Raw genomic sequence first — 17,968 nt, forward strand, 5'->3', positions numbered from 1 at the left:
GCCAGATTTAATTTAGCTCTGCTGGTAATGGGCACAGTTGTGTCCATTGCCCTTAAAGGGATTCTGTCGTGATATTTATGGGGTACTTTTTATTTCTATATTACACTGTTTACATAGCAAATAATTCACTCTACCATTAAAAATTGTATTCTTGTACCAACAAATGTATTTGTAGCTGTAATATTGGTGTGTAGGCGCCATCTCAGTGCATTGTGCCTGAGTCTGAGCTTTCAGCCAGCGCTACACATTAGAACTGCTTTCAGCTAACCTATTGTTTCTCCTACTCCCATGTAACTGGAGGAGTCCCAAGCCGGACTTGGATTTCTTACTATTGAGTGCTATTCTGATACCTACTGGGAGCTGCTATCTTGCTCCCTTCCCATTGTTCTGCTGATCGGCTGCTGGGGGTGAGGGGGGGGATATCACTCCAACTTGCAGCGCCGCAGTAAAGTACGACTGAAGTTTATCAGAGCACAGGTCTTGTGGCTGTAGCACCCTGGGACATGAAGAATTTGAAATATCAAAATTAAATATAAAATAAATCTGTTTGCGCTTTTGAAAAACAGATTACAATGCAGGATTCTGCTGGAGAAGCTCTATTAACTGATGGGTTTTGAAAAAAAACATGTTTAACCCATGACAGTATTGCTTTAAGCATATTCCCTCTTTACCCTTGATTCTGGTTTTCTACATAATTTAATATCATTACCCCTTAGCCCCCCCTATTGTGTTCCAATACAAACATCATTGTAGTTGATAGATGTTTGCAACTAAAGGAAACCAGACATGATATAATACTGAATCCTTTGTTGGGGAATCTTATATAACAGCCAAGCTTTGCTGAGCGTTCTGTAAGCATCTAGTGCGACATTCTACACCCTCTCATGTACACATTTGGGGTATGTCCAGCATTCTAAATGCATTTGTTAAACATCTGTGTTATTCAGCTATAAAACATCTAAGTCAGATAACTTCTTTTTTAAGATGTGTATATGTTCAGTACAGGTATAGGACCCATTATCCAGAACGCTTGGGACCAAGGGTATTTCGGATAAGGGGTCTTTCCATAATTTGGATCTCCATACCTTAAGTCTACTAAAAAATCAATAAACCATTAATCAAACCCAATAGGATTGTTTGCCTCTAATAAGGATTATTTATATCTTAGTTGGGATCAAGTACAGGTACTGTTTTATTATTACAGAGAAAAGGGAATCATTTAACCATTAAATAAACCCAATAGGGCTGTTCTGCCCCAATAAGGGGCAATTATATCTTAGTTGGGATCAAGTACAGGTACTGTTTTATTATTACAGAGAAAAGGGAATCATTTAACCATTAAATAAACCCAATAGGACTGTTCTGCCCCCAATAAGGGGTAATTATATCTTAGTTGGGATCAAGTACAGGTACTGTTTTATTATTACTGAGAAAAGGGAATCATTTAACCATGAAATAAACCCAATAGGGCTGTTCTGCCCCAATAAGGGGTAATTATATCTTAGTTGGGATCAAGTACAGGTACTGTTTTATTATTACAGAGAAAAGGGAATCATTTAACCATTAAATAAACCCAATAGGGCTGTTCTGTCCCAAATAAGGGGTCATTTATTTATCTTATAGTGATCCCCTCTGCTCATATTTGCGTATATATAAAAATGCACAAATAAGTATATAATACACGAGCCATAAATATCCTGTAAATTATATCTTTAGAAATGGTGCTTAGTGATGTAATTCGTTATAATCAGTGCTTAGTGATGTCATTTCCATCACATGACTCACTGAAATTTGTGTATCTAAGTCACCTTAGAGATCCATGACCTGTATAAAAGCACTTGCCCTTCGCCCCTGGTGCTTTTATATGGGGATGTTTTCTTTAGACACCAAGCTATAGAATTTTAAAAAGTAACACCAATGGGATCTAACTCTCCTTTGTATTGGGAGAATAGTTGTAGCCCGGGGGGTTGCAGGTTTTCATTTGCCCTTTGTGCCTTCTTTTAGACATATAGGGTGGGCTGATACTGTGAGCAGATGACCCCCATGGGGCCGAAACCTTTCAGGATAAACTGAGCAGGAACTTGGGAACAAGTCTGAGCCAGAGAGAAGGGTTTGCAGATGAAGCCTGGCGTGTCCCGTTTGTATAGACACGCACCTTACTGTCCCTCACATAAATGCCTGTGCGGCCCACACATACCTGCGGCACGGCCCAACAACCTGCAGATCCTCCCCAGGGGCAGGGCGGCTTTGCACAAAACACACAGCCCCAGGGATTGTTTTCTGCGGGATTCCAGCACATTGTGGCTTTGTTGTGTTACATTCTCTCTCTGTTTTACTGCACAATCCGTCTGGCAACACTTCACACGCGTCTCCGACACCACCGAAACTGGAAAAGAAAAAAAGAATGTTTTTTCTCTCTATAGAAAAAGCAGTAAAATGTGCCAGGAAACAGATAATCTGCGGCCCTGATGTCTGGGGGGGGGGGGGGGGGCTGGGTTTGAATGTGTACGGATGAGATGTTGGTGTATAGTTACGAGGGTCCTACTGTCAGATTTATAAGTAGAATTTATATTGTCTTGTACATTAAAGGGAAACTTGCTTTTTGAACCAAAATTTATTAAAGAGCCCCAGACAACACAGAAACCCCTAATATCCCTATCACTGTAATCTGTTCCTTCAAAAAGTAGGAATAAATACCATTTTTATATGCTGAAATCCAGCTGCAAAACAGTTCTTCTCTTTCTGTATTATATGAAATCCTGGCAGGGGAGGAGGGACTAAAACACTGATGTTACAAATTGTAACAACTTGTTTGCAGCTTACAAACAGCATGCAGGAACTACATATCCCACAATGCATTGCACTGTGATGTTCCTTTGCTTAGTGACGCCACGTGTGCAGGGAATAGTGGGATTGGGAGGATGCAGGCTGAGGACAGTTGACTACTGTTATATTTTATATGAGTAGTCAGCCAGATAAGCAGGGGAACAGGGGGCCAGGCTTAGGGAACTGTTCCAAACCATATAGTACATTAAAAATAATGAAAAGCCTGCATCAAACTGGTTCTCAAACTGTGGATCTGCCCACCCTAGGGGAGACTGGAGCACTGGATGGGGGTCCCAGTCTTTGTTTCAAATGCTGGAAACATAACTCGAGGTTCAGTTTAAGTACAAGAAAACCACCATTCAGTGGAGAATGGCAAAATGCTAGGCACTCCCATTGAATTTAGTGCTAGGTTTTTTACTGAACCAGTGGTTCCTTTTAGATAAAAAACACACCGCCCGGGGTAGCTTCATTTGCAGGGCCACACTGCCCGGGGTAGCTCCTATTGCAGGGCCACACCACCCGGGGTAGCTTCTATTGCAGGGCCACACCGCCCGTGGTAGCTTCTATTGCAGGGCCACACCGCCCGTGGTAGCTTCTATTGCAGGGCCACACCACCCGGGGTAGCTTCTATTGCAGGGCCACACCACCCGGGGTAGCTTCTATTGCAGGGCCACACCACCCGGGGTAGCTTCTATTGCAGGGCCACACCGCCCGTGGTAGCTTCTATTGCAGGGCCACACCACCCGGGGTAGCTTCTATTGCAGGGCCACACCGCCCGGGGTAGCTTCTATTGCAGGGCCACACTGCCTGGGGTAGCTTCTATTGCAGGGCCACACTGCCTGGGGTAGCTTCTATTGCAGGGCCACACTGCCCGGGGTAGCTCCTATTGCAGGGCCACACCACCCGGGGTAGCTTCTATTGCAGGGCCACACCACCCGGGGTAGCTTCTATTGCAGGGCCACACTGCCTGGGGTAGCTTCTATTGCAGGGCCACACTGCCTGGGGTAGCTTCTATTGCAGGGCCACACCGCCCGTGGTAGCTTCTATTGCAGGGCCACACCACCCGGGGTAGCTTCTATTGCAGGGCCACACTGCCTGGGGTAGCTTCTATTGCAGGGCCACACTGCCCGGGGTAGCTTCTACTGCAGGGCCACACCGCCCGGGGTAGCTTCTATTGCAAGGCCACACTGCCTGGGGTAGCATCTATTGCAGGGCCACACTGCCCGGGGTAGCTTCTATTGCAGGGCCACACTGCCCGTGGTAGCTTCTATTGCAGGGCCACACCGCCCGGGGTAGCTTCTATTGCAGGGCCACACCGCCCGGGGTAGCTTCTGTTGCAGGGCCACACCGCCCGGGGTACCTTCTATTGCAGGGCCACACTGCCCGGGGTAGCTTCTGTTGCAGGGCCACACCGCCCGGGGTAGCTTCTGTTGCAGGGCCACACCGCCTGGGATTTCCTTCCATCCATACGTAAAAGGTTGGATATTGGGGGTCAGGCTTGACTTGCGTCTTTGTTCCCATCCATCCAGCAGGTGTTTAGTTGGGTTGAGTTCCGGGCTCTGTGCAGCCAGGCAAGTTCTTCCACTCCTGTCTCCGCAAACCCGAATTTGGGTGTATACCGTCTCTTATGCCATAACCGCCATGCAGCGTTACGAGTCCCTGACAGTACTAATTGGTGCTAATTACAGTGTTTCTTTTGATTGTAGGCATGGACCAAAGATGAAGCTATGCTGGAAGGATTATGTCATAAAGTCGCTCTTGAATACAAAGCTCTTAGGTAACAAACTGTTTTTCTTTGTTAATCCCAAAGATGTTCTTAGAGTGCAAGAGGGGCAGCGTAAACAGACTTTTAGGGGGGCTCCTAAAAGTCATCCGGGTGATTCCTATTTGCAGAGATTCACACTGATTGGTAGAAATATTACTGTCCTTCTATTTGGGATTCAGCAGTATGAAGCGATTAATATACTTTATAATACAGGTATGAGACCTGGGTTTTTCCGGATAAGGGATGTTTCTGTAATTTAAATCTCCATACCTTAAGTCTGCTAAAAAAAAAAAACATTTAAATATTGAATAAACCCAATAGGATTGTTTTGCCTCCAATAAGGGGTAATTATATCTTAAGGTGGCCATACACGCACCGAAAATATCGTACGAAACCTCGTTTCGTACGATATTCGGTGCGTGTATGGTATGTCGGCAGGAAGCTGCTGATATCGGCCGATTGGACCAGTTTGAAAATTTTGATCGGGCGCCATAGAAGGCGCCTGACCAAAATCTCCCTTCAGCGCTGAATCGGCAGAAGGAGGTAGAAATCCTATTGTATCTACCTCCTTACCTGCCGATTCAGCCCTGAATGGTGTGTGGCGGTCTGACGATGTTTTGTGCCACCATCGGTCGCACGAAACATCGTCAGACCGCCACGTGTATGGCCAGCTTTAGTTGGGATCAAGTACAGGTACTGTTTTATTATTACAGAGAAAAGGGAATCATTTAACCATTAAATAAACCCAATAGGGCTGTTCTGCCCCAATAAGGGGCAATTATATCTTAGTTGGGATCAAGTACAGGTACTGTTTTATTATTACAGAGAAAAGGGAATCATTTAACCATTAAATAAACCCAATAGGGCTGTTCTGCCCCAATAAGGGGTAATTATATCTTAGTTGGGATCAAGTACAGGTACTGTTTTATTATTACAGAGAAAAGGGAATCATTTAACCATTAAATAAACCCAATAGGGCTGTTCTGCCCCAATAAGGGGTAATTATATCTTAGTTGGGATCAAGTACAGGTACTGTTTTATTATTACAGAGAAAAGGGAATCATTTAACCATTAAATAAACCCAATAGGGCTGTTCTGCCCCAATAAGGGGTAATTATATCTTAGTTGGGATCAAGTACAGGTACTGTTTTATTATTACAGAGAAAAGGGAATCATTTAACCATTAAATAAACCCAATAGGATTGTTCTGCCCCCAATAAGGGGTAATTATATCTAAGTTGGGATCAAGTACAGGTACTGTTTTATTATTACAGAGAAAAGGGAATCATTTACCCATTAAATAAACCCAATAGGGCTGTTCTGCCCCCAATAAGGGGTAATTATTTCTTAGTTGGGATCAAGTACAGGTACTGTTTTATTATTACAGAGAAAAGGGAATCATTTAACCATTAAATAAACCCAATAGGGCTGTTCTGCCCCCAATAAGGGGTAATTATATCTAAGTTGGGATCAAGTACAGGTACTGTTTTATTATTACAGAGAAAAGGGAATCATTTAACCATTAAATAAACCCAATAGGGCTGTTCTGCCCCCAATAAGGGGTAATTATATCTTAGTTGGGATCAAGTACAAGGTACTGTTTTATTATTACAGAGAAAAAGGAAATCATTTTCAAAAATTAAAATTATTTGCTTATAATGGAGTCTATGGGAGATGGCCATTCTGTAATTTGGAACTTTCTGGATAACGGATTTCCGGATATTAGATCCCATACCTGTATAAAGACATTTCCTTTTGTATGTACTTCCCCTTGCTTTTGTAAAGGTCTTAATGACTGAGTATAGACGTGTTCTATAGACATTGACGTTCTATTGTCCATCAGGGAGGCTGGCTTTTTATATTTTTCCCCATAGCCCTCCTATTGTGCCTTATAAGAACAGGGCTTGAATTATTGGACCAGGGACTGTGTGATGGTATCACTGAGGGGGTGACCAGCTGAAATGGGCAGTAATGCAGTGTATTCTTGTGGATTCTCCTAACAGGACTGATAGAGAATATTGAGCAACAAAGCTGCCATCTGTTGTATCCATCTCTTAAAATGGGGCTGGCACATTGCCAGCAGGTTTCTTTCCCTTTTTGTGTGCGAGGCAGGCCTCTGGTTCTCTCGTGGGTGGGCTGGAATCTTATTTGTTGATTTATTTTATTTCCACTATTTTTAGTGGCATCCCGTCAGCCGAGGCTGAGATCTTGTACTTAAAAGAAGCGGAACATATGGATGGGTATGGCCAGGAAAGCTTTCATATGAAGGTAAGGTTTAGATAAAGGAATTGTTTCATTCTACACCTTCATTGTGTTCACCTTTGAGTTAACTTTTTAGTATGATGTAGAGAGTAATATTGTGAGACAGTTTGCAGTTGGTCTTCATTTTTTATTATTTGTAGTTTCTTAGTTATTTCACTTTCAGTTCAGGAGCGCTCCAGTTTGGAGTTTCAGCAGCTATTTGGTTGCTAGGGTCCTTAGCAACCAGGGAGTGGTTTGGTTGAGAGACTGGTATATGAATAGGAGAGGGGCTGGATAGAAAAGAAAGCCTCACAGAGCAATAGTTTTTTGGCTGCCGGGATCAGTGACCCCCATTTAACAACTGCAAAGAGTTGGAAGAAGAAGGCAAATAATTAAAAAAAAAAACTATAACAAATAAATAATGAAGGCTGATTTAAAAGTGCTTAGAATTGGCCATTCTATAACATACTAAAAGTTAACTTAAAGTTGAACCACCCCTTTATATAAAGCAGTATATGATATATATGTGTGCCTGTGTAACATGACATGGGCGTTATTGATAGCTTATATATGCCTCTATATATAAAGCTGTGTATGATATATATACCTCTATATAAATATATAAATAATAATAAAAAGAGGCATATATATCATAAACTATATATAGAGGCATATATATATCATACACTATATATAGAGGCATATATATATCATACACTATATATAGAGGCATATATATATCATACACTATATATAGAGGCATATATATCATACACTATATATAGAGGCATATATATCATACACTATATATAGAGGCATATATATATCATACACTATATATAGAGGCATATATATATCATACACTATATATAGAGGCATATATATATCATACACTATATATAGAGGCATATATATATCATACACTATATATAGAGGCATATATATCATACACTATATATAGAGGCATATATATCATACACTATATATAGAGGCATATATATATCATACACTATATATAGAGGCATATATATCATACTCAGTAACACTTTATAATGCATCTTTAATGATTTTGCATCTTTGCCACACAGGACAATCACGGAAACGATATAAATCTTTGTATTTCTTTCATGGGGATCTTCATAAGAAATAACTGCCGACAAGCCACAGCCACTTACAGGTACAGCCTGAGAGTTTAGTGATGCATTGTGGGTAAAAAAAAATGGTGATTTGCATTCATTGTTGCTATTGCTTTTGTAAATGTGTACAGTAATTCAGCATTATACAGTAAAGTGTGTTGCCGGCCGGGTAATGTTACTGGCTGGTTGGTTGCTATGGGTTACTAGACCTGGTATAAATGTTACCGCTTTTACGACATCTCCCATTAAATATTTTTTAAACTATATGAAAAATGGGTTCATATTTTCGGTAATCAAAGGGAGGCTTTGGGTCCAGATCGTTCTAAAATAAAAGCTTAGTAGCTCTTCAGAGGCACCTTGTTAACCGAGTCTCCCACGTTCCGTGCCAAGTGCAGTGCTGGGCTAATGGGCAGAGGTAGGCCTGGCTCGGCTGTGGAATGTCAGAATGTGTATTTTGGCAGGCCTGACTGAGGCTTTTGTCTCCAGGTGGAGTGACATTGGGAACATCACCCACAACAAGTCTGCAATTGTCCTAGAACTGAACAGAAAGGAAGAGGTGGTGGTCTTTAGTACGGTAGGTCAATCGCTTTATGGCTTTTGTCTGCACAAAACCCTCCTACTCTCATAGGTTGTCTTACGTGGTTTGTGTTCCCCTTTCTTCCCAAATCCCATCTTTTTCTGTCCCATGAAGCAAAAGGAGGATGCTGGGATTTAAAGGAATATTGTCATGGCAAAACATGGCATCAGTTAATAGAGCTTCTCCAGCAGAAACCTGCATCAAAAAGATTTTTTTCATAATTTTGAAATTTCACATGAGGCTAGCCATATTCTTCATTTCCCAGGGTGCCACAGTAATGTGACCTGTGCTCTGAAAAACTTCAGTCACACTTTACTGCTGCGCTGCAAGTTGGAGTGATATCCCCCCCCCCTCCCAGCAACCGATCAACAGAACAATGGGAAGGGAGCAAGATAGCAGCTCCCAGTAGGTATCAGAATAGCACTCAATAGTAAGAAATCCAAGTCCGGCTTGGGACTCCTCCAGTTACATGGGAGTAGGAGAAACAATAGGTTAGCTGAAAGCAGTTCTAATGTGTAGCGCTGGCTGAAAGCTCAGACTCAGGCACAATGCACTGAGATGGGCATGTCTCAGAAGTGGGGAAATAATATGATTATTACAGTAAGGCCATCAAAACTACATAACACTATTGGAACAAAACCTAATGGTGCCTGTGGGGCGTTCCAGCAGTTGCCAACCCAGTGGAAGCCCCAGTCTGGGAGACTTCTCATTAGTCCTTTATCTCCACTATAAATCAAGGGGTAGGCACAGGCACACTAAAGGGGGATGCAGTTCCGGACAGACAGACCAACAAGAGGGTCAAGTTAGCAAACAAGTAACAGCCAAAGGGGGTTGGCCATGGTGGGGGGTTTGCAGGTCCCAGTGGCTGGCAGGACGCTGGACCAAGTAGTATTGCCTTGGGCAGGGCCTTGCTCTGCAGAGTGGGCCCTGGATGTGAGGTACTTTGTTGGGCCCTAGGAGGCTCAGTCCAACACTGTGTAGCTGTGTGTTTTCTAAAGTACAGAATGCATTACAGGGGTCCTATTTTCTAAACAAAGCATATAATCAAAATGCATCTTGATTGTGCCCCACCAAATTAAAAGTGACAAGGGATTCCACCCAGTATTAATGGTGCCCCCCCCCCCCACTTTACTCCATTAGATTTCCCATAGTGCTCTTAGGCTTTGCCATGGCTGCCATAAATCACCTTCTCTCTCACGCAGCCAAGGAATAGCTGCCTTTGTTCTGCGCCTGTGGTATGCGGCAGCCATGAGCGGGCAAGCGCAGGCACATCGGTGCGGACAATGATCTCCTTAGGAAAATACAGACTAGTCCTGACAGACGTCTGTAAGAAAAGCTGCGTTCTTTCCCTTGTTTGCATTTTCTTTGGGGCCTCGGCCCCCCCCCCCATGTTTGTTGAATGTTTTCTTGTTTTCTCAACCAGCTCCTGGTATCGTATGGGGCCTGCTCATTCCTCTTTTGTCTCCACAGGACGACATTGAAAACAGTAAATACATAACCCGGCTGTTTGCCGCCAGGCACAAGTTTTATAAAGATAACAAAATCTGCACCGAGTAAGTTCAGAGGTGATAATGGTGGGCCTAATTCCCCCTGGCTATGGATCTGACTAGTGTAGCCATTCCCTGCAGCTCCTGAATTGCACAGTGAGAGCAGTGGCCAAAATCCCAGTTCCACTAGTCCCACTATGAACCACAAGCGGCAGCACTCAAGTGCTTTTCTGCCCTATAACAGTAATATGCACTATACATTTAACATTTCCTTACTGTAATTTATATCGTTAATATATAGGCAGTGACCTAACTCGAGTCATGTGTATTATAATTAATGATGCGCCCACTTTTTTAAAATATTATTTACCCCAAGCATTAACTAATGCTTCACACTTTATATGGTCACAAAACCCTGTAGTGACTTCTAATATCCTTATCATTTACAGTAGGGGGTACATTATCCCTTATAATACATGAGTGATACTCAGAGTTCCCTGTATAACTCAGCCTGCAGCCTTGTGCCTTTATATGGGCACAGAACCCCTCAGTGACTGCTAATATCCTTATCATTTACAGTAGGGGGTACATTATCCCTTATAATACATGAGTGATACTCAGAGTCCCCTGTATAACTCAGCCTGCAGCCTTGTGCCTTTATATGGGCACAGAACCCCTCAGTGACTGCTAATATCCTTATCATTTACAGTAGGGGGTACATTATCCCTTATAATACATGAGTGATACTCAGAGTCCCCTGTATAACTCAGCCTGCAGCCTTGTGCCTTTATATGGGCACAGAACCCTCAGTGACTTCTAATATCCTTATCATTTACAGTAGGGGGTACATTATCCCTAGAATTGCCTTGTTATAACTCAACCTGCAAGCCCTCAGTGACTCTAATCCTATCATTAAGGGGGCAACCCAGAATTTAACCACCCCCTGCTTGCCAACCCAGTGACTGCTAAATATCCTTATCATTTACAGTAGGGGGTACATTATCCCTTATAATACATGAGTGATACTCAGAGTTCCCTGTATAACTCAGCCTGCAGCCTTGTGCCTTTATATGGGCACAGAACCCCTCAGTGACTGCTAATATCCTTATCATTTACAGTAGGGGGTACATTATCCCTTATAATACATGAGTGATACTCAGAGTTCCCTGTATAAAGAAATTGATTGTAACATTTATTCCATTATTATATTACAATAAATCCTTACTGTGCTTACGTTAACAGACAGTCATCGTCTCCACCAGCAGTGAGGCGCCAGCCCAATTGGAACAGATCCTCCATGGTACGTATAAACATTACTGACGTGCAAGTGATGGGAAGACTAAACATGCAGTTCTTGGCTCATTCGCTTCTCTCTTTTCCTTATGTTTTTGTAGTCAAGGCAGCAGACGATCCTGCCACCCAGGCACATTCATGGTGGGGAGACTTATATCTCTGAAGGTATGATATATGTATATATTACGATAATGATACATTGATACTTTTACCAGACAGGAAGGCAGAGGTGTCAATCAATTGAATATAAAAAGTTATTGATCCTGTTAATTACCTGACGGTGTCTGTTTGCTTTCTGGCAAACAACAGAAGCCTGTCTCGCTTTATGGCAGGGATTCTCCCAGGATCGGAAGCACTGTGCCACAAGTTTCTGGTCATACACGGACAGATTTCAGACCGATTCGGTAGCCTATCTGCCCACGTATGGGCACCTCGATATCCTCTCTGATAGCGACTATGCCTGCCATTGTATTCAATTGTTTGGCCCTAGGGTTGGCATATCGGGAGAAGATCCGCTCGTTTGGCAACTTCGCCAAAGGAACAAATCTTCCCGGGTATGGTCACTTAAGTTCCATTTATCCAAATGGATTGTTAAAATTTGTGATGGGGTTTGTATCAAGAGTCTGCAAACCTCGGCCTAGCATGTGTTCCACCCAAATGTCGCCCCAAATAATCTTCATTCAGATGTAACTGATAAAGGAGGTATAGAAGAATATGGAGCTTCAGAAAGCAAGTCTTCCATCTCTTCCCCTCAACTCTCCTGCTCCCAACACTCTCTATATAGCTCTAACTTATATCTCTCACTTCAAATATTTACTACATTTTCTTATCTTTTTTCATTGTTTCACTGTCTCTAACTTGGCATCTCCATGTTGCTCCCTGTGTCTGTCTCAGGCCTTTGTCTCTTCATGTCTCTGCTTCTCTTCCCACTTCACAGTTTCTCTTCACATGCCTCTCTAGCTCTCTCCCCATCTCTCTGCTACACATATCTGTCTCTCTCCCCAACTCTATGCTACACATATGTCTCTTTCCCCATCTCTCTGCTACACATATGTCTCTTTCCCCATCTCTCTGCTACACATATCTGTCTCTCTCCCCAACTCTATGCTACACATATGTCTCTTTCCCCATCTCTCTGCTACACATATGTCTCTTTCCCCATCTCTCTGCTACACATATGTCTCTCTCCCCATCTCTCTGCTACACATATCTGTCTCTCTCCCCAACTCTATGCTACACATATGTCTCTTTCCCCATCTCTCTGCTACACATATGTCTCTTTCCCCATCTCTCTGCTACACATATGTCTCTTCCCCCATCTCTCTGCTATTGCAGTTACATTTTACTTTTTATGTTCGTTTTTTTTTTTTTTAAAACTCTCTTAATGTTCATTTTTTTTAAAACTCTCTTTGTAATCCTACCGTGTATTGAACTTATAACCCTTTTCCTTTCAGACAACATTTTCCACATGAACGAGGATGCATTTAATTACAGGTCCCAGACCAGTTTAGATCGGTATCTGGACCCTAATTTCATTAATGGCACATTAGTAAACGGAAGTGATTCCAGTGCTCACAGCATAAACTCCTTGAACCGTTCACAGAATTTCATTCAGGCTTCTCCCATGTCCTCCAGTCTGAGCATCCAAAGCAACGACATCATGAGGGCTGACTATATCCCCAGTTACAGACATAGCGCCATAATAGCGCCTTCCTACCGCCCAACGCCAGACTATGAGACTGTAATGAGGCAAATGAACAGAGGGATAATTCCCATGGATTGCCAAAGTCAGTCATTAAGAAACCTTAACATTGGCAATACACATGCTTACAGGCACCGGGAAAACTTGGTGTACAGTCAACCTGAAATTCAGGAGAGGCATGCCTATGTCCCACCATATGTACCTCAGACAGCCTATACCAATGTCCTTATCAATCCCATTGAACAAATAAACCCAACCAAGGTGACATCGAATCAAGCGAAAGCTATTTCCCACACGGTCAGCACACCAGAACTGGCAAATGTACCACCGCAGGCTGTTCAGTCTGCAGCCCTTATGCTAAAGAACTTCTTATCAAGGCCCCCACCTCCCTATCCCCCTACACGTCCTGCCAGCAGCACCCCTGATTTAGCAAGTCATCGGCAGAAACGCGTCAGCGGCAGCAGCCCTGATTTAGTGACCAGAAAAGTTCAACAGTCGGTTAAAACATTCCAAGAGGACAGCGCGCCTGTAGTGCACCAGTCTCTCCAAGAGGTCAGCGAGCCCTTAATGATGGTTAAACCTCACCCGTCGGTGAACAAGTGCCACAGCTTTGAAGTCATTACAAACATGGTACGTGGAATGGAAGCCATGGCCTTAAAGACAATGAATGCCCATCTTCCACGTAGAAACACGCTACGGGAGCAGGTCCCCACAGAGGAATCCATGCAAAAAGCACATGAGGTTCAGCAGCTCCCAATGTACCACCATAAGAAGAACATTTCAGATGCCACCATGTTAATACTTAGTAGTGAGAGCGAGGAGGAAGAAGAACCCCACAAATCTGTATCTCCGACATCACCCCTCCAAGGAATGGCTTATAGTGCTCAGTTACAAGCGGCATTGGCTCGGATTCCAAAGAAGCCACCTCCAGAGTATCCAGGTCCTAGGAAAAGTATTAGCAATGGAGCACTGAGGCACGAATCCTCAAATATTTCCTCTGTTATAGCCAGAGCCAAAGCAATGAGCCAGAGGCCATGCCAGGCTGCCTGTATCTCTAAAACTGAACCGGCAGCTATGAATGGCTCCTCCCTCGGGCCTTCTATTTCCGAACCCGACCTTACATGTGTGAAAGAGAGGATCAAGAAAGAACCGGTGAAGGAACGGCCGGTGTCTGAAATGTTTTCCATTGAGGATGTGATTGTGGAAAGAGAAATAATGATGAGGGTGAGTAGTAAGGTTTGCAGAGATTTATGGCTAATTAAGGGCTGTGCTTGCAGATTATTACCATCTTTAGTTGCATGTAGAGTCCTCGGCATGATTCTGTACACAAAGACATTGGATTATAGATGTTTTTTGTAACTATGGGCTTTCCCATCAACTATAGATGAGTTACAATCTCCTAGGAAAAGTATCCGTGAAGGAATGTAGGGAGTATGGATGTGTTAGAAGTGGTTTGAATCCACCCAGGCTAGAAAAGATGGGCTGAAACATTAGGGCTCTCTGTAGCCACCAAAAATACAGTGGTTTGTAGGCTCTTCCAGGACAGGACATAGAGCATAGAGATATTCAACCTCTAGTACAGCTTTTAGTACCAGGAAGGGAGTGACTTGTACTTGTAGACCCACAGGTTGGAATTTATGATAATATTGACTAAATACATAATGTGGACTGCACTGGTCCACATTAAACAGACCTTTAACATGTCATACACTGACAGAACAGATGGGGTGGAAGGGTTAATCTTTTAATACGTTAAACCATCAAAAGGGCAATTGAAAAGGGGTGGTCCACCTTAAAATTAACTTTCAGTGTCATGTAGAGATTGTTATTCTGAAACAATTTGCAAATGGTCTTCTTCTTTTTTTTATATTGTCATATTTGAATTGTTCAGCTGCTCTTCATGTTGGGATTTCAGCAGCTATCTGGTTGCTAGGGTCCAAATTACCCTAGAACTCAGGTTTACTTGGAAGCGTTGAACTTGATGGACTGGTTATTTTTCAACCCTCTGTAACTAACTATGAAAGACTGGAATATAAATGGGAGAGGGACTGAATAGAAAGATAAGTAATAAAAAGTAACGATAACAATAAAATTGTAGCCTCACAAAACAATCATTTTTTTTGGCTGATGGGGTCAGTGACCCCCATTTGAAAGCAGGAAAGAGGCAGATAATTAAATCAAATAATTCAAAAACTAAAAGAAGTAAAAAATGAAGACCATTTGAAAAGTTGCTAAGAATCAGCCATCCTATAACATATTAAAAAAGAAAAAGGATTTCAGTGCTAAGGCATAAGGATTGCTGTCTTTTAATACCTTAAACCATTAAAAGGGCAATTGAAAAGGGGTAGTCCACCTTAAAATTAACTTTTAGTGCCATGTAGAGATTGTTATTCTGAAACAATTTGCAATTGGTCTTCTTTTTTTATATTGTCATATTTAAATTGTTCAGCAGCTCTCCATTTTGGGATTTCAGCAGCTATCTGGTTGTTAGGGTCCATATTACCCTAGCAACCAGGTTTACTTGGAAGGGTTGAACTTGATGGACTTTTTCAGCTCTATGTAACTAACTATGAAAGACTGGAATATGAATAGGAGAGGGCCTGAATAGAAAGATTAGTAATAAAAAGTAACAATAACAATAAAATTGTAGCCTCACAAAACAATCATTTATTTGGCTGATGGGGTCAGTGACCCCATTTGAAAGCAGGAAAGAGGCTGAAGAGGAAGTCAAATAAATAAATCAAATAATTCAAAAACTAAAAGAAGTAAAAAATGAAGACCATTTGAAAAGTTGCTAAGAATCAGCCATCCTATAACATATTAAACAAGAAAAAGGATTTTAGTGCTAAGGCATAGGATTGCTGTACTTGCTTTTGTGATCAGCATCCCTACATTTTTATCCGTTTATAGCCTCCACTTCATTTCCAGGTCCCTATAACAGTGCAATTGGAGGTGGGCTTCATTGAAGGCAATGAGTAGAGGTGAACAGGGGGCTAATATATGAGCTGCAGTTAGCAGGAACATATACAGCAACCCTATGCTTGGTACAAAAACAACATCCCCCCCCCCCCCCCAGTGTATCAACTACATCCCCAGCGGCCCTTTAAGGTTATTTTTATAATAAATTCTGCAACTCTTTATCCACTTAGCAGAAGGACACCCTTTCTTATCTGCTGCGGGGCTGTTGGAAATACAAGGCCGAGCTTTTATTTTTAAAGTAGCAAATGGAATGATCAGCATTCTTTGGCTTGGCGGCCGTTGTTCTGGAGATTAAAAACATTCCACTATTTGCTGGCATAACTGATGCAGACGAAAAACATGTCTTTTCTTGCCAAAAGAATTTAGAGAAGCAAGAGATGGCAGCGCTGGAAGCCCAGAAGAGACCCTTGATGATGGCAGCGCTGAATGGACTCTCTGTTTCTCGCATTGCTAGGCCAGAGGACAGGCAGGATGACACAGCTTTGATACAAATGGATGAGAGGGTAAGATTATTCTCAGCCCAAGCTCATTTATTAGCTTTCTTTTTCTATTTTGTGCATAAAGGTGCCATTGTTTGCCAGCTGTGGGTCCTTCTAGCACTGAGATGATAAACTTATGGTCATCTGCTTGTAAGCAGCTTCAACTTCAATGATTGGCTGAGGATCTAGGACTTCTACTTGGTCTGCAGCACATTGCTGCACAGTTTGCCTGGATTGGTCACTTGGAACATAATAAGGGCTTCCATTAATGATGGCCATGTACCAGCCAACACTCTCCGGTATCCTACCAATGGGACAGATAGCATATGAGTGGCCATACATGTGTATTGCCATCTTCCTGAAGAAGAGCCAGTGCATCAATATGACTAACCATCTATCCAATAGTGTTGAAGGATGATGGGTTGAAAGGCCCCCTGATAATTGGGCAGTATAGCCAAAATGTCTTGACCTTGAGGCTTTTATTTATGGGCAGGTCCAGAGTTAATATTTCAAGTTTACTTTTATTAGTGTGGGTTATGGAAAGTTAACAACCAATGGTAATAACTATATGGCAAAAAGTATGCGAACAGCTCATAAACCAAGGGTATAAATTTGAAGTTGCTCCTCCCTTTGCTGCTGTAACAGCTTCTACTCATCTGGGAAGCTTTCCAACAGATATGTTGGACTTTTGTTGGTGGGATTGTAAGAGGTTGGGCACTGATGTTTTAGGATTAAGCCTGGCTTTTACTTGGTGTTCCTGTTCATCCTGCGCAGGAGTTGGGTTAAGGCCAGGACAGTGTAGACCAGTCAGGTTCTTTTACTCCGATCTCAGTGAACCCATTCTGTATGGACATTATTCCAGCACTGGGTTTTATCCTGCTAGAAATAACATAAATGCTATTTTATTCACTACATGGTAGTGTGCTGGGGGCATGCTAAATAGAGATTTGTGGTTTTTGTGGATAACAAGCTGTGTAACTGTAGGCAGTGGCTATTAAAGCAAATAAAGTGCTATCTTGCATAAGAAAGTGCATTAACTTGAGGGAAAACATAATTTTGCCTCTTTATAGGTCCCTGGTGTTATGGGTAAGTCCTAATGTAGCACCGTGTGGTTTCTCTGCAGTGCAAGACCTTGAGATGGAGACTGGAGGAGGGAATGGTGTTTACTGAATACGAGCAAATTCCAAAGAGAAAGCCAGAGGGTGTTTTTACTACTGCAGTGTTGCCAGAAAATCTAGAACGCAACCGTATCTGCGAGGATATTCCTTACGAAGAGAATAGAGTCGAGCTTGTCCCAACCAAAGAAAACCCCACGGGTTACATCAACGCTTCCCATATAAAGGTAATAATAACGAGCTCCTAATTACAGCCGCTGTTACAGATTCAGGTTGCACTGCACAAATTGTTATGTTATGATTCTGCTGAAAGGGCCCAATGTCAATGATTCTACAGAACAATCTATAGAAAATAGAGGATGGCATGG

General features: G+C 42.5%; 1 protein-coding gene across 2 annotated transcripts in view; it reads left to right on the forward strand.

Annotated features, from left to right (window-relative positions):
* The window catches only part of ptpn14 (protein tyrosine phosphatase, non-receptor type 14), a 57,611-nt gene that overhangs the window by 34,531 nt on the left and 5,112 nt on the right, over window positions 1–17,968 (forward strand). For both annotated transcript variants that reach the window (XR_004222851.1, XM_031903076.1), the window contains exons 6-15: window positions 4,533–4,603; window positions 6,772–6,859; window positions 7,921–8,009; window positions 8,455–8,542; window positions 10,016–10,098; window positions 11,275–11,332; window positions 11,427–11,490; window positions 12,780–14,251; window positions 16,366–16,509; window positions 17,609–17,827. Coding sequence is in view for 1 of the 2 variants with exons in the window: in XM_031903076.1 (XP_031758936.1) it covers window positions 4,533–4,603; window positions 6,772–6,859; window positions 7,921–8,009; window positions 8,455–8,542; window positions 10,016–10,098; window positions 11,275–11,332; window positions 11,427–11,490; window positions 12,780–14,251; window positions 16,366–16,509; window positions 17,609–17,827 (2,376 nt within the window). In the remaining variant the exon portion in view is untranslated. The remainder of the gene's footprint in view (window positions 1–4,532; window positions 4,604–6,771; window positions 6,860–7,920; window positions 8,010–8,454; window positions 8,543–10,015; window positions 10,099–11,274; window positions 11,333–11,426; window positions 11,491–12,779; window positions 14,252–16,365; window positions 16,510–17,608; window positions 17,828–17,968) is intronic.

This window comes from Xenopus tropicalis, chromosome 5, assembly GCF_000004195.4.
Source record: "Xenopus tropicalis strain Nigerian chromosome 5, UCB_Xtro_10.0, whole genome shotgun sequence".
Classification (NCBI taxonomy): domain Eukaryota; kingdom Metazoa; phylum Chordata; class Amphibia; order Anura; family Pipidae; genus Xenopus; species Xenopus tropicalis.